This window comes from Centropristis striata, chromosome 11 (assembly GCF_030273125.1).
Source record: "Centropristis striata isolate RG_2023a ecotype Rhode Island chromosome 11, C.striata_1.0, whole genome shotgun sequence".
Lineage (NCBI taxonomy): Eukaryota > Metazoa > Chordata > Actinopteri > Perciformes > Serranidae > Centropristis > Centropristis striata.
In genome coordinates, this window is record NC_081527.1 from 34,492,637 (window position 1) to 34,508,779 (window position 16,143).

General features: G+C 37.8%; 1 protein-coding gene across 1 annotated transcript in view; it reads left to right on the top strand.

Annotated features, from left to right (window-relative positions):
- The first annotated feature begins 1,097 nt into the window (after positions 1–1,097).
- Positions 1,098–16,143, top strand: part of insra (insulin receptor a) — a 66,585-nt gene continuing 51,539 nt past the window's right edge. The window contains exons 1-2 of the mRNA XM_059344089.1: positions 1,098–2,470; positions 13,785–14,333. Of these exons, the coding sequence (XP_059200072.1) occupies positions 2,371–2,470; positions 13,785–14,333 (649 nt within the window). The 5' untranslated portion in view covers positions 1,098–2,370. The remainder of the gene's footprint in view (positions 2,471–13,784; positions 14,334–16,143) is intronic.

Below are 16,143 nucleotides of genomic sequence, written 5' to 3' on the forward strand. Positions count from 1 at the left end.
TCAACACAACAACGCTTAAGCAACAAACAGTGACTCAGTTACACACAAACAGTATTCATAGAGAAATGTAGTTTTAATGAGACTAGATTTGTAAAAAAAAAAGTTTTATTATTATTGTAATGTATTGTATACTATTATTGTCAATAAATGTTAATAAAAGCAGAACAATTGTTTTTTTTATACTAAGCAACTAAGATTATTTTCAACATCCCTTGTTCTGCTAATTTTCTCAATCAAATAATTTAATAAGTACATGGTAAGGCATATATACACATGTTTGTGTTTGTAAAAAATAGTATAGTATTGTGGAATGTATATATGTATATGTTGATTTTTTAATTATTTATTAATATATTAAACATTCGTAGAATTCAATTTGTAGGCTGGCAACTGCACTTCATGATACTTAATTCAGATTAGTATTTTGGCAAACATTTTGCTTTTTTATAAATATTGTGCCTCCCTTGATTTTGATATTGGACAAGTACTTATTTCAAATAAAAATCTATGTACTTGTGTCAAGATTATTATAAGAGAGCACAACTTTTGAGCAGAAAATACAAAGCAGTTATTAATCTTAATTTTTTTAAAGCATCAACTGTGATATTTTTGCAATTCTGCAAAAAAAAAAACCCACAAAAAACGAATGGAACTATGATTCATCAAATATTATTATTCCACTCCTTAATACATACTCCTTCTAGCATAGCATTTCTGTATCCTCGGCATCACACTGTACTATAACAAATAATAACCTGGTTCATTACATACTGTCTATGCACTTTGTGTTTTTTTATGCACACTGTTCATTGCACCTTCTTTGTTTCATAGCACCAACATTTTTATACTGTATATTCATATTTATTCTGCACTGGAATTCTATTCTACTCCTTCTTTAGACACTTTATTTTTATTGTATTTTATTGTATTTTTATATTTTATTGCTTGAAGTATGCCTAGGTTGTTCTTTCTATTTAATTGTTTGTTATTGTCTCTGTGTGTAATGCTGCTGCTACGCTGTAATTTCCCAGCTTGGGATAAATAAAGTATATCTATCCATCTATCTATCTATCTATATTACGTCATTTTCGATTTTGATAAAGCACGGGTCGATATTCTTGATTAAATTCCGATTAATTGTCCAGCCCTGGTTAATGTTTTGCTTTTTAAACGCGTTAGGAGCAGTTAGTTGTGTAATCCAATAAGCTCCAGTCCGTGTTTCCCCTGGAGCCCGTCCTGAGTCTGGCTCACTGGCAGGTTTGTTTACTGGCGGAGAGGCTGGGAGAAGGGAGAAGCGGATCCTCCAGGACCTGGATACTGTACAATCTACCTCTGTTTGTGGACGCAGAAAAGGACAAAAAACAACTCCAAAAACTTTGTCACACACTTTTCTCTCTTTCAGACAGACGCTTAGTTGTGTTGGCAGGAGCGCGAACACAATTTGGAGCATTATATATATTTTTTTATTTCTTTTTTTTCCTATTCCTAAACAAAAAAAAAAAAGAAGCGCTGCGGAGCCACGACGGAGTCCCAGAGAGTGGAGCCCTCACTGAAATCTCTGCACACACCGAACAGGAGTTGTCGCTTTTGGAGATAACCAGCTGCCCGACACAAAAAAACACATTATTTCACAAGCGAAATAAGTCATCCGAGGTGTTTTGTGCTCGCTGGAGGACTTGAAGCGGATTTTTACCAAAGACACGTTAACGTTACGCCACGCATGCCACAACCATCGAGTCAGCAGCAAACGGCTCCAAAAATCCTCTAAATTAAATTCACGGCCGCTTTTACTCAGATTTCCCTGCATGCAACTTGTGTTTTGAGATAAATAATATGCGCTGCAGCTGTGTGGTATGCAGGGGTGATTCTTAAACTTAAAATTAATTGAAGAGTTGCTGGAAAAAGCATCGCAAACTTCACTTGTGGCCTGGGCTCGAGTGGCGGAGCCAGGCAAGCTAAGGCAGCTAGCTAAGCTAAGCTAAGCTAGCCTAACGGGCGCTTGCTACTTTAGCTTTTTCTCGGGACAACAAAGTCTGTTTTTGCTTCATTTTTTGGAAACGGAGAAAGTCAACTAGGTCACCTTAACCAACCAATGCATTTAACGACCCACTAAGAGCACGCGTGTCCCGTGGTGGTGTGTGTTAAGTGCTTTTCCATGAGGTGGCTAACTTTAGCAGCAGCGCTAGCTTGTGTTTGACTGAACACGTTGGACTCGTGCCTCCGCCCATCTTCCGGGATGTCTTTTATTTATTTTTGTTTACCTGTTGGCCCACGCCGCAAAACAAAACCAATTTCCTGAAGGCATTTCTCCCCCAGTCTGAACTGTCCTCGCCAAAGGATTATTCTGCATTTGAGCCGGAATAGTGCTGGATGGGGCTTTATTCCGAGTCAGTGATGTGGCTCCGGACTGTGTGTTTTGTTTTGACCGCTGTCTGCATTGTGATGAGCTGTCATCGAGCGAGTGGAGAGGGTAAGTTACACTCATTATCACATTTTTAACATGCTTAATATTAGGCATTTTAATTATGTTAAATTGTCTGAGTACGTGGCTGGTTCACCTGCTTGTGTGTACATTTGAGAAAAAAATATATTATGCAATATAGATAGATAGATAGATAGACTTTATTTATCCCAAGCTGGGAAATTACAGTGTAGCAGCAGCATTACACACAGAGACAATAACAACACAATTAAATAAAAGAACAACCTAGGCATACTTCAAGCAATAAAATATAAAAATACAATAAAAATACAATAAAATATAAAGTGTCTAAAGAAGGAGTAGAATAGAATTCCAGTGCAGAATAAATATGAATATACAGTATAAAAATGTTGGTGCTATGAAACAAATAAGGTGCAATGAACAGTGTGCATAAAAACACATAAAGTGCATAGACAGTATGTAATGAACCAGGTTATTATTTGTTATTGTAGAGTGTGATGCCGAGGATACAGAAATGCTAAACTACAGACACTCGCATTTGTTTAAGAAATGTCACAATCTGTCACATATTACGCAATTTTCTATTAAACGCATGTTAGAAGTTTAACGCTGACATCTAAAATGCATTTCACAATCAACACTTGCAACATTTGTGCCTAGATATTGGGGGAAATGTAAATAAAAAAATATTTTTTTAAATTTTAAATAGAAAGCCATAGACCCATGTAGGCTGGAAGCCAAATATGTTGACATGTCTTATCAATAAGCTGCATACAAGTTATAAACTAAATTCACTAGATGCGATTACATGAAATACTCAGAATTACTTACTATAAACATACAAGTGACTTACAGGGTGGTAAGTCCCAAGATGCAATATTTTCATCCAGATTTTGTTGTTAGTGATGGTGATTTGGTAAAAGCATGTAGGCGGCAACAGTGATGTTGTAGACAGTCACTACATTGGAGGGACAAAGGTTAACATTTATCAGTCTGCAGGAACTGTAAACAAATGTTTTGTCCCAAGTAAGTCTGAGAATTTAGAATAATTAATTGGTTGTTATTGTAAAAGGGTAAGCTTTGGCTTGTTGCTGTGGGCAGTGCAGGAATGTAACAATAAGCCCTCTTTACAGCTCCTGACAATCCCTTTTATATTCACCAGCCAACAAGCACTGGGTGATAACAATGAATGGACAACATCTACAATCACCCTTAGACATTTTCACATTTCTCAAACACCACAATGACTGCCTGCATTCAGTGTTTTCACGCTGTTGTAATCTGTCCCTTTCTGCAAATATTGCTTAAACGTTTGAGGAAATGTGTAGTAAACCTGTGGGACCAGTTGCTGGTGTAAACTTTAGCCTAAATATGACAACTGCAGACACAAGTCTTGTAAACGTGACGCTCCACATATCTGTCACTGTCCCATATACTAGGGAATGTTGTTATTTTTATCAGGGCACATACTTTAGCGGAGTGACTAGTGATTTATAGAGGAGAAGAACAATTTAAGGCTGCCTTCTCTTAGTTGACAAGTAGTTTTGGTCTTAGTCGACTAAGAGTTCTTTGGTCTATTTGTTTAGTACATTTTTTTTAATGCTTTTGTCATGCTGAATGACTGGTTTCCAAGAAAGTTCTGAGCAAATCTCTGGTAAACAAGATTTCAAGTGATAATTGGATCATTTTTTTGTGGAGAAACTCAGTTTTACAGATCTTAAATCAACTGTAATTAGTAGCATTAAAGTATCCCACTAAAAATGTGTAGTCCATGACAACTCTCGACTTTAAACTTTTATTCGGTTCAGTGTGCTCTTCATGTGGTTTTTCTACAGTTCAGAAATAAATAAAGCTGTTCTTCTGGCCCTTCAGCTTTGCATAGTTGGACGAGACGCTGGCTTGTGTTTTGTCCACGTGTCATACTATTGTTTTGAGTTGTGAAATTAACCCACAAAATGTAGCTAAAATAGATGGCAGATGTTTAAACAAAATGTATTAAAATCTGAATGATGCGTAAAAGCTCCACTGCAGGTAATTAAAACGAATTTATCAATTAAAGATTGAATACTCTCAATCATTTCTTTCAAATATTAAAAAAGAAATTGCATGTCAAAAATACATTGCATTAGTTTTAGTGCACATTTGCAAAACATCTTAAGCAGGTGCTTTTATTAAGATTATAACTCAGTAAATACTACTAAATTGATGTGTTAACCCATTCATAGTTTTTTCTTTTCTGCTCTTTGTCAAAAAAAAATGCTTCAAGAATTGTGCTATCTTGCAACAATCTTGACACAAGCACATACACAGCCACACAAAATCCTCCTTTGTTTAGTGTAAGAAGTTTGTCCGCTGTATGTATACACAGTAAGCAGCCCCCAGGTAGCTTTAAACCTCTGCTGCTGCAGGACTGCATGCGGCTGCAGTTGGATTTAAGAGGCGCTCTGAAGGAAAGAAAAGCAAAGACTCTCTCACCTTTCATCAGATTTTAGTGAGGGGCGAAAGGAGCGATGTCATCAAACCAGTTTGAGCAAGAATTTTAAGACATAAATCAAAAGCAAGTTGTGTAATTGCGCTACAGCCCCTTCCCCCCTCTACCCCCTTGTGCTCCGCTCAGACTTGAGAGCGAACCACAGAAGGGAAGAGTGGAACCTGGGCCTCACACTGGCTGATTTCATAAGCCCGGCTGACCAGTGTCGAAGTCAGGAAACCCTCTGAGCTCCTTCTTGGTCACAGTCCAACTCAGCTTGATGGAAAAATTCACTTAATAATGAAGGCTTATAATTTAGTGGCAGTGTGAATTGATTCCATTTATTTATCATCAGCTGGCAGTTGAAGAGTTTACTGTCAGTTTGTTTGTGTAACTGCATATGTGGCTTACGTTTTGTCGCATATTGCATTAGTCGTACATTCAGCCAGCCCCAGTGTGGGCCTCTTCACAGCCACAGAGCTAAGCATCCGTTTTTCACAAAGATAAATATACATTGATCTTTGAAAAACCCATTAGTGAGTTTAACATTCCTCACTACTGTTCTGAAGGTATTTCCAAAAATCTCCGTTTTAACAATCTGTACGAATTAACACTGCTGTTTCCTAACAAAGACGTTAGATGGAAATGACGTTTGTCTTTGCTTAATTTGTGAAAAAAAATGTAAAAGGCCTTTATTCCCCTATATTTAGGTTTTAGAATTAGAAACAGGATACTTTGGGGTGTACTTAAAAAAAAAAAAATCAAGATGGCTAGAAAAGTCTTTGAGGTCTCTGGAAAACCCTTCAGAATGGCTGTAAGTGTTTAATGACCTTTTTGGTTTTTCAAACATCACCACTTAACTTATGTGTTTATTTTTCCAAAAAACAGATGCTTACCAGATGAACATAGTGGCAACAGATAAGAGGCACAGACAGCGGGTTACTTCCAGCTGGTTGTGTGAAGGTCTCAGGTGGTTTGGTTGTCAGACTGCAGCATATTGTTGGGCCATTTTAACAAAACACTTGGTCCAAAGTGTCAAACAGCAGGGGATCACAATGAAGCCACCTGTTGTTGAGAACCCCTCTGGTCAGAGCAGGTCTCATCAGCCTGCAGCAATCCAGCAACCTGGTGCTCTTAACCCATTGACGCCTAAAACTTCCTGTAAAACCTCTGGCTGATTTTAAAATAAGCCCCTAAAACCTGAAGTTTTTCTGGAAATTCAACAGAAGTGTCAACGCTTCTACTAAATAATAGATTTTTCAGCCTCTGTAGCAGATAGGAATGAAATTCAAAAAGTATTTGAGAGCTTATACAAATACTACAAAACGACGTATCCGCTTTCCAGGCTTCAATGGGTTAATTTACGCCTCTCGACAAGGAGAGCTATTGTAAGGTGATGGAGGTGAAGCTCTTCCAGGGTGACAAAATACAGGCATGTTGCCGGGTCGGATCAGCCCCACTCGTTTCGTTTTGTTGTTTTGCTTTGTAATAACTTGATCTAAGAGACTTTCATCGGCAACTAATCTGTTTGATGCACAGCCATTTTCGAAGAAACTTTCTTCACTACATTTCAGTACTTCTGTCCATCTACAAATGTTGAGCTTTTTCATTTCTTCGAGCATAAAAATTGTTTTTTGATTGCTCAAAAAATGCGTTCTCCCACTGCTGCTCACCATGTTATAAACCACAGAACTGCATCCACTCACGTTTAAAAACATCCGGTTTCGTTTACGTTGTACACGTGTAGATGTAAAAGAACGAAAGACACCCGATTAGCGGTATACATGCCCCGAAGAAAGCGCAATATTGGGCAAAGAGCTAGCTGTGTTAGCTGTCGGATTTCTCATAATCAAATAACGACTTTTATCTGGTAAAGAATATCTGTTCATGTTGTTTACACGAACACCTGAAATATCTAGTAACTCCAGAAATCAGATGATAATTGGTTTATTAGTGGCTCAATGAGCACATTAACATGCACACTAATATGTGTCTAATCCTGAAAATTATATTCCGCTTGAAAATAGAGTAAACTGGCACACCTGCACGCTTTCACTCCAACCACTCCGGTATCTAACAAGGAAGCCTGGCTGTGTCACATCTTTATCCTTGACACCGTGTCCCGTCAAAGAGGAAATGTGCTTGTTATTGTGCTCTCACACTTAAGAGGTAATAATTACCTCACTGCCAACATTTGCAGAGAGAATAATGTGCATATGAGAGCAGCTGGTGGGCAACTGAGTCACCAAATGATCTTTGGTCCGGAGCCATCCATACAGGATCCACTTCAAACCACCCCAAGAGGGAACTTTGTGGTTTTATAGGCTCTCTCTTTCACTTCATTTCACTCTATTTAAAGACCGAGGCCTGCATTACTCTGGTTTAAATTTATTCCCTGGACTGTTGTAATGTATTGTACTGTCAATGTGCTGCACTTGCCATGTCTCCTCTACCTAACAGCTGGAACATTTGATAACTCGCTCTGCCACCAGCCCAGCTCAGAAGACATTCATAAGAGATTATGTACTGTTGAGAAATTTCCCAAGAAGGTTATATATCTAAGGGGAAAAACCCCTTCTGAACTGCTGTAATATCTGATCCTGTGCCCAGTTTAGGGCTTCAAATTTTACATGTTAAATATGTTTAATGCTTTTATACATACAAGTCATACAAGTCTTTAAAGTTTGGAAAATGTTTAATTCTAACAATTATGTTCTCGAGGTTTGGAATGTGCTTGAATTCAGATATACTTCTTAAAAATTATTGTAGTTTTTTTTCAACATATCTGGTGTTTTGATCGGCACAATCACTTACATTATACAATCAAAGTTGATATGAACAATTGGTTAAATAAACAAATTGTCAAACATATTTTTTTGCAGTTGCATTTGTGGTAGAATTTTTTGGTTATGGTGGTCAAGGTCCTTGAAAGTGCTTGAATTTTACAATTAAAAAGCTGTATGAATTCTGTTTTCTGAAGTCGACGTATTCAAATTTGACACATATCACCTGGACTAATTCTGTGCAGTTGAAGAGATGACAAACCTCTCTTAATTAATTATAACTGCAGCCTTTAAAGATTATTGTTTGTATGTTATACTTATTGAAAATAGCCTCAAGCTGAAAGAGTTGTCAGAATGTAAGCCTGTCTTTTTTTATTTTTGTATAATATGTCATTATTTACCACAGAAGAGGTAATAAATGATTAGTTGTTTTCTGTGTTTACGGTGCACCTTTAAATCTGACGGGTGATTAGGTTTTACAACCCGTCTTTAAGTGGATTACATCACATGTCAGTTTGGGAACGTGTATCTCGGTGACCTATGCATTTTTAGCCCCTGTTAGAAAACAACAGAACAGCGAAACCTTGAAAAGGGAAGTGTTGCAATCACTGAGTGTTTGTGTTCCTGCATGCGTATGAGGCCTCAGAGGCTCAGCGATAATATACACCATCAGTCTAACAACCTGTAGCTCCCCCTTCTCTATCCACCTCCTTCACAAGATCACAAGCTTCGGTGCCTGTTGATGCTTGCAGCTGCAGTGAAAGGATTGTTGGTTTGTACATTGTGCCACTGAGCACACAGTGGACAGATCCATCAAGCTCAGATTCCCTTTAGTATAGATATGTACAGCATTTGTGTTCACACTCTAGAGTTATAGCACAGTACGTGTTGATTTAAATTTAGGGCCATCATGTGACTTAGACGTGATTTACATCAGGCGTTCACATTGTATGTGGATTTATTATGACATGCTCTCATTGGCATTGTTTTCATACTTGGCATTCATTTTCTGCTCATGTGTGCAACTTATCTTGTTGGCTTGGCTTGTTATGAAATAATAACAAAGACTGAACTTAATTGTTGCTCATGTTGTGGAGATGTTTTTCAGGAACTTGGTGTGCCAAACTTGCAGCAAACACATGTTGTCACAATACTCAAGTTTTTTTACACAGATGCAGTACCTTTTTTCTAACACTGAGGGCATAACATTTTAGATTTGTATTAAAATGTAAATATATCAAGGCCATAACACAAGAAGAACAGGATGATTAGTTTAGTAGATATGTACAGTTAACTTAATTAAAAGTAATGGCACCTTTTTGTAAGCTGTATGAACAAGAACTTGAAATATGAATTCCTAGTATATTTAGTTGTAAAGGGAATTTAGTTTATACTCCAATGGCAGAAACATCCTCAGTCTTTGTTGGGGTCGAATGTGGCTAATATCACTATTAATTAGACAGGTATTTGTCCTCATTTTAGTTTGGTTGGTTTGTTTGTCTTGTTTTGTTTTAATGGGGAGATTTATAGTGGGACGACTGGTACCTGGTGATTAAAATATATATTTAGCAGGCACTGTTGTCTGTTATTTTAATATGAACAGATGTAAAAATGAAAAAAAGACTTATTTTAAGTTGCAATGTGCAGCACAAAAATAAGTAAAGTATGCAAACTGATGTCTCTCATGCAGAGTCTTATGCTTCTAGCCATACAGCACCATTTAGGAAGGGCGGAAAACAGAACCTGCAAATTATTAGGCGTGGGTGAAGAGAGAGCAGAAAGAGCAGCAGGTATCTGTGTATAGATATAGCAGAAACTTTTTACCATTTACCCAATGGAAGGATTATTTGCCCCACATGGCGTTTTACTTGCTCCAGGCCGTTCTGATTGTTCAGCCCTGTTAGGTGTCAAAAGTATGTTAAATGATACAATATTTACATTTGACGGTATTGAATAGAAGAAGCTATAAAAAAAACAAATCTACAATCAGAATTTCAACTAAAGGCTGCACAGATCAAAACAACTGGAAAGAAAATAAACTTTATGTTCAGTGGCTTTTTCGGTACAAACGTGTGCAAGTTTGTGCAAATTTTTACAATATTATCCTATTTCGTGTTCTAGGGACGTTTTTGCCTTGGTAAGATGTATCAAGTATATATATTTTTGAATACTAGTATCGTATCAAAATAAAAGGGATCCCACCCTTAATCATTTTCCTAGCATTTTTCTTGCAGTATGTGTTGTAAATATCCAAAATGCCATTTTTAACGCTTTTTTGTGCCCAGGGAAAGGCACTTTGATTTTCTGTGTTTGGAAAGTGCTACAGATCAGCCATTTCTAAATTTAGGATAATTCATTGTTGATTGTGGTCTTTTCTTTGGATTAATGGTTAACCATTACACTGCTCCTTTTTTAATTACCCTTAAAAGTTCATCCATCCCAGAGATGCATCCTGTGAGACTCGGTCAATAAAAATCTGCCACTCTAATGACTCTGATTGTCAATTCGGAGCACAGCGTCTATGTTTTCAGTCTTGTCTGGCTCAGATTAGGTGATGTATGGAGAGCTGGGGCTAGCCTCATCACCACAGTAACCTTTGTGATAACAACACAGGGAGCATTCAAATTCTGGATGCATCTGGTTTGTTTTGCTTGAGATTCGTCTTGAGATTCCTCACAGACCGAATTTCAGTTCTCAGTGTTTTTGTGTGTCAAATACCTGCTTGCTTTTTTTTTATATACATACATATATATGTATATATATATATATATATGTGTATATATATATATGTATGTGTGTATATATATGTATGTGTGTATATATATGTATGTGTATATATGTATGTGTGTATATATATATATATGTGTATATATATATATGTGTATATGTATATATATATATATGTATATGTGTGTGTGTGTATATATGTATATGTGTGTGTATGTGTATATATATATGTGTAAATGTACATGTTTATATGTATATGTTTATATATATGTATATGTGTATTTATATGTTTATATATATGTATATGTTTATATATGTATATGTGTGTATATATATATATATATATATGTGTGTATATGTATATATGTATATATGTATAAATGTGTATATATGTGTATATTTGTGTGTATATATATATATATATGTGTGTGTGTGTAACTACCACATCACTATCTCTGCCCAGGACTGCGATCATGACTGGTTTAGTGTATTGCTTTTCTTTTTTTTAAGCGTCTTTTTCTGCCAAAGTTTTGTTTCTAAACTAAGTGTTCAGAGAAGTGAGCTCGTCCAGTTCTTTTTCTTCTGCCGCTCTAAAATTCCTCACTTACACACCAGGGCTGCCATGTTCCAGTTTCCAATGTGAGCCACTATCATTGCGGCCGGAGTGTATTAGATTCTCTATTGGGAATGTGGTGCTAAAAATACTGGCCTGGCTGAAAGTGTACACTGATAGGATCCTGGACTCGCCGCCCTGTGATGATTCGACTTCTCCACAGGGTCACTCAGTACTCTGCCACTCCAAAACACTGTCCCCTAATATTGTACGGTCTTTATCTATACATTCGTTTTGTTTCAGTGTGTGTGTGGTCCTTTTATGAGAAAGATGGAGTCTCTTTGTAGATGTAAATGTGCTCTTTGATGGATGCACAGCAGGCTACATTTGCTGAAGACTCCTCTGGCAGTTACCGTCAGTTTGATCGGAAATGTTTCATTTGGAGGTGGATGTGTTGAAATCACCGGTCTGCGGTGTGCCATTCATGCCTACAATCTGGCTGTACTTCCAAGACCGCAAAAGAGCTACAGATCTAAATGTAGTTTTAAAAAGAGAAATGTACTTTCTACCAAGCCAAGTTGCTTTTAATAGCTTGCAGTTTAAACCCCATGTTAGGACATTTTGGGTGTATTTTAAACAAGCCTCAAAGTTTTAGGCTGCACTTTATAGATAACGGCTGCAGAGTGAGCGGGCTAGGTAAGGTCATGGGGGGAAAAAAGCCTGTTGTTTGGACACTCAGTGATTGGACACGCTGTGTGTGTGTGCCGGTTGTCTTGTACTGTTATGCAACAGAAGGTGTAAAACGAGCCGCTGCCATAAAGAGGTGCATGCCTCGCTTTTTTACCTCTTCCCCACATGACTGACCAGTTGGCCTGGTGCACCCAGCTCATCGCCGGGCCGGTTGGTAAACAAATACAGTCCGCGCACCAGGCAGCACACTTCCAGCTGCAGCCATAACTTGTGAACTGTAAAATCGGAAAGCAAAGGAAAACCGCAAAGGAAAGCATCTTTATGACCATCATTACATGTGTTATGTCACACAAAGCAAGAGTTTGGCTGATTTCCAGAGCAGAGAGTTGAGGATATCCTCATTACTGTCAGCTCTCTTCATGCAGAACCCCCTGAGTGTAATAGTGCTTTAATGAATTTTGCAGGAGGTTAAGATCACTCCACTATGTTATCTGAAGTTGTAGTACTGTTGATATTCAATTAGAGCGGGAACAATCAGCTGATTAAGCAATACGTTGGTTGAAAGAAAACATCTTCAACTCTTTTGTTCATTGAGTAATGCAACCATTCACCCCAAACTCAAAATACAGCCTTTTTTCTTTTAACTGTAGTGCTTAGAGATTGTTTTGGTTTGAGTTGCTGAGTGTTGAGCAGCAGCAGTTGAGATGTCAAACTCAACAGAAATGTCTCTTTCCAGGAATCATGACTCTGGTTTCTACTTACAAGATAATCCACAACCACAACCTTTTTCTGAGCAGTTTTCATGTAGAAAGAATAAATAAAGAGACATTGTTCCATTAAATTCAAGAGAAAGCAGACATCTCTACAGCTGATATCTCCAACACTCTGCAACTCAAACCAAAATAATCTAGATTAATAAATAGCACGAGTCAGAGAAAAATTATGTATTTATGATTTTGGGGTGAATGGTCCCTTCAGTAAATTTTTTAATGAGAAGACAAAATTGTGCAAAGTTTAGTTCAAACCAGTCTGATACACAACAATAGATAAACTTAGGTCTGGAAAATATATTGATATGATAACAATTGTAAGAGACTAGAATCATTTTTATGTCTTCTTCGTCGTCTTTTCCTGGTTTGAATGGCTGCATTACAGTAAAGTGATGTAAGTTTCTGAACAAACCAGGCTGTTCTTGCTGCTCTATTATTTGTCTTTACCCACTGAGTCAATACATTTACATTACTGATTTTTTATTTCAAAAGAATATCATTGTGTAAAAGCACCTATAATCAACCCTTCAATATTGCTGCAATACCGATGATCAAAATAGTTGGTTTAACATAAGTACATTTTAATTTCACCATATTGCCAGCACTAATTTGTCAGAATAATAATAGTTTGTTGCAGCCCCATATTTTTTTCTTGTGATTGACTAGAATGTAAAATGAGACAGTTAAAATGTAACCTGCCTGCACGATAGCAAAGTTTAGGAGTTTCTCATCCAACAGGATCATGTATCTGGTTGAGGACTGACAAAACCACAAATCTACTTCTGGTGTAATATGTGCCCATTAGTGCTCAATCCCCATCCTAGACAAATATTTTTGGAGCATTAGCCAGTGTTTTTTATGGTCATCAGTTACAGAAGCAACTCCACAAATCAACTCTGCGTAACCAAGGATGAGCACAGCCTCCCTCTGGTGACAGCATGCCTCTGACAGTAGCTCGCAGCCAGATATGTGGTTGCTTAACAAAATGTCAGCAAAGATGGTCTGGTCTTCATCAAAGCCAGAGACACAACCACATTTTTTTCAGCAAAATATCCCCTCTAATTACCAAGAGATCTATTTTCTTCCTCCTTGAGACTGTGTCTGACTTCTTCAACCCTGTTTTTCCAATTTACAGTGCAGACATCTTGCTTAACATATCAGGCACGTTTTGCAGTTGGAATCTGCCATCAACAGCACAAGATAAATAGTCTTTGTTTAGTTAGACTTTACTGGACATCTTAGCCTTTCCACATTATGTTATTTGAGTTGTGTTTTTGCTTGTCTTGTGAGTAATACATGAAGATATCTAGTTTCTAAAGAACTTGTCTTTTCTTTTTTGTGTTTTCAGTATGTCCAAGCAAGGACATCCGCAACAATGTGACCAACCTACATTCGCTCGAGAACTGCACTGTGATCGAAGGCCACCTGAAGATCTTACTCATGTTCAGGACCAAGCCCGAGGATTTCCGAGGCCTCAGTTTCCCCAAACTCACAGTGGTCACCGACTACCTGTTGCTCTTTAGAGTGTACGGTCTGGAGACCCTCAGTGATCTCTTCCCCAACCTAACCGTCATCAGAGGCAACAACCTGTTCTTCAACTACGCCCTCGTGATGTTCGAGATGCTCCAGCTGCGAGAGATCGGCCTCCATAGCTTGATGAACATCACCCGAGGAGCCGTGAGAATCGAGAAGAACCCCGATCTCTGCTATCTCTCCACTCTGGACTGGTCCAAGATCCTGGACACCGTGGAAGACAACTACATCATGGCGAACAAGAACAACAGAGAGTGTGGAGATGTGTGCCCCGGGGCGGCCATCGGAAAGACCACCTGCCAGACCACCACCATCAACGACAACTTCAGTGAGCGATGCTGGACCCAGAACCACTGCCAAAGAAGTAAGCAGTCTTTAGTTATAATGCGCATGTAGTATATTGGTTCTCTGTGATTCTTTACAGTGAAAATGGAACAATACCACCTAACTCTGATCCAAGACCTAGTCCTTAGTCAGTGGAAGGGTGTAACAAGGATCCAAACCTGGGTGTAGATACAGATTGTTTTTCACTTTCGTTCACATTTCCTTGGCGGATGTCTGCCTAGCCCTTCTAGTTCAATCTTGCTTTTTGTTTCCTTGTCTGACATTATTTTTTATCGCCTTTTAAGATACTGGTCAGATTTCCCTCCATCGAGCTAAATATTACTAAGTCCTAAAACATTGAATCGCTAACAGTTTTGATAACTGATTAATTGTTTAAGCCAAAACTTTTTGCAGGTTTAGCTTTCAACATCATTGTCAAATGTAAGCACTTGCTTTTATGGTGTACATTTTTATAAAAATGTAAATTCACCATCTTTGAAATGCTTTTCGGACCGATCGAGCTATTTGGCAACTTCATCTTTGGTTCTGAGAATTTTCTAGAGATTTATTCAATATAGTAGTTCAACAAATTTGTCTGGTGGGAAATTTTTTTTTAAATTAATAAGGAAAATAATTGTTTGTTACAGTCATAACATTGCCAAGATTATGAGACTAATGAAACTCACCCCAATTAAATAAATCTTTTTTTGTGAAATAATAAGCTTATATAAATCTTAGGTCAAGGTCCTCTCACTAGTTGTTACCAAAGCTTCCAACATGTTGTGGTCTTATGGATGGAGCTTGCTCAATTTTGTCTCATAGTTTGGTGACTGTATTAAGTTGTAGTTGAGCTTGTAATGTTGTTGCATCTAAAGCATTTGCTCTACACTTGTTTTAAATAAGAAGTTCTTATCAAACACTTGTGATTCAGTTCACTTCATTATTGTCATATAAATGTTTTCCAGGGACCAGTATCAGCTCCTCGTGTTGTTCTTCTCAGCTACTTTCCGTCAACACAACATTATTTTCACTCCGCTTTGCTTTGGCCACATGTCCAACCGGTCTAACACTTACAGGATCCAACTCTCCATTTGGACCAAATAAAAGCACATGAGGGTCAGTGTTTGAAACAAAAATAGTTCTTTGTTCGTGTCAGAATTAATGACGACTCAAAGCCTAAAAGGTGTTTTGCCAAAAGTTATTTTTGTGTCCCATTTTTAGTGTTGAAATGTCAGAGCTGTGTCATGTGCTCAGGTTTAGTAAAGTAGGCCAAGTTCTGTGTCAATGCAGCCTGAACTGTACTCTAATGTGACGCAACACCTTGTCAGTTAGTCTTTGAATGTTTACTCTCAGTATAGACTGTAGTTTTCTCATTACTCCTGATGTGTGGAGGAGGTAAAGGAGATATTAAACATCATGGCACATTTCTTATTGTCCTCTGTAAGCACAGCTCTTATGACATCAGCCGTTCCCTCTGTGTTCTGCCTTTTACTGTAAAACGACAAGCCCACCCATTTCACACTGCCAAAGAGTTCAAGTTCAAGTGCTGAGAAGAATTTTACGCTTGGGTGCTGTCTGAACACCTTGGCTCGCACCATTATGAAACACTGTGCGCCTTAGTTTAACGGCTCTTTTGAACCAGTTTGCCTGCACATGTCTGCTTATTAAAGCTCTTAGTAATGTTTGGAAGGTGTGCACGCAGTTTTCATTACGATGCTCCTCAGTCGCTTTGACACTCAGGAGTGTTTTTTTAAATATAGTTTGTTCTCTAATTACTTTGTTCTTGAGGTTTTCATCACAAATCCTTGAAGACATTTGCAGAACAGTCCCAGAAGACCCATTGCTAAATT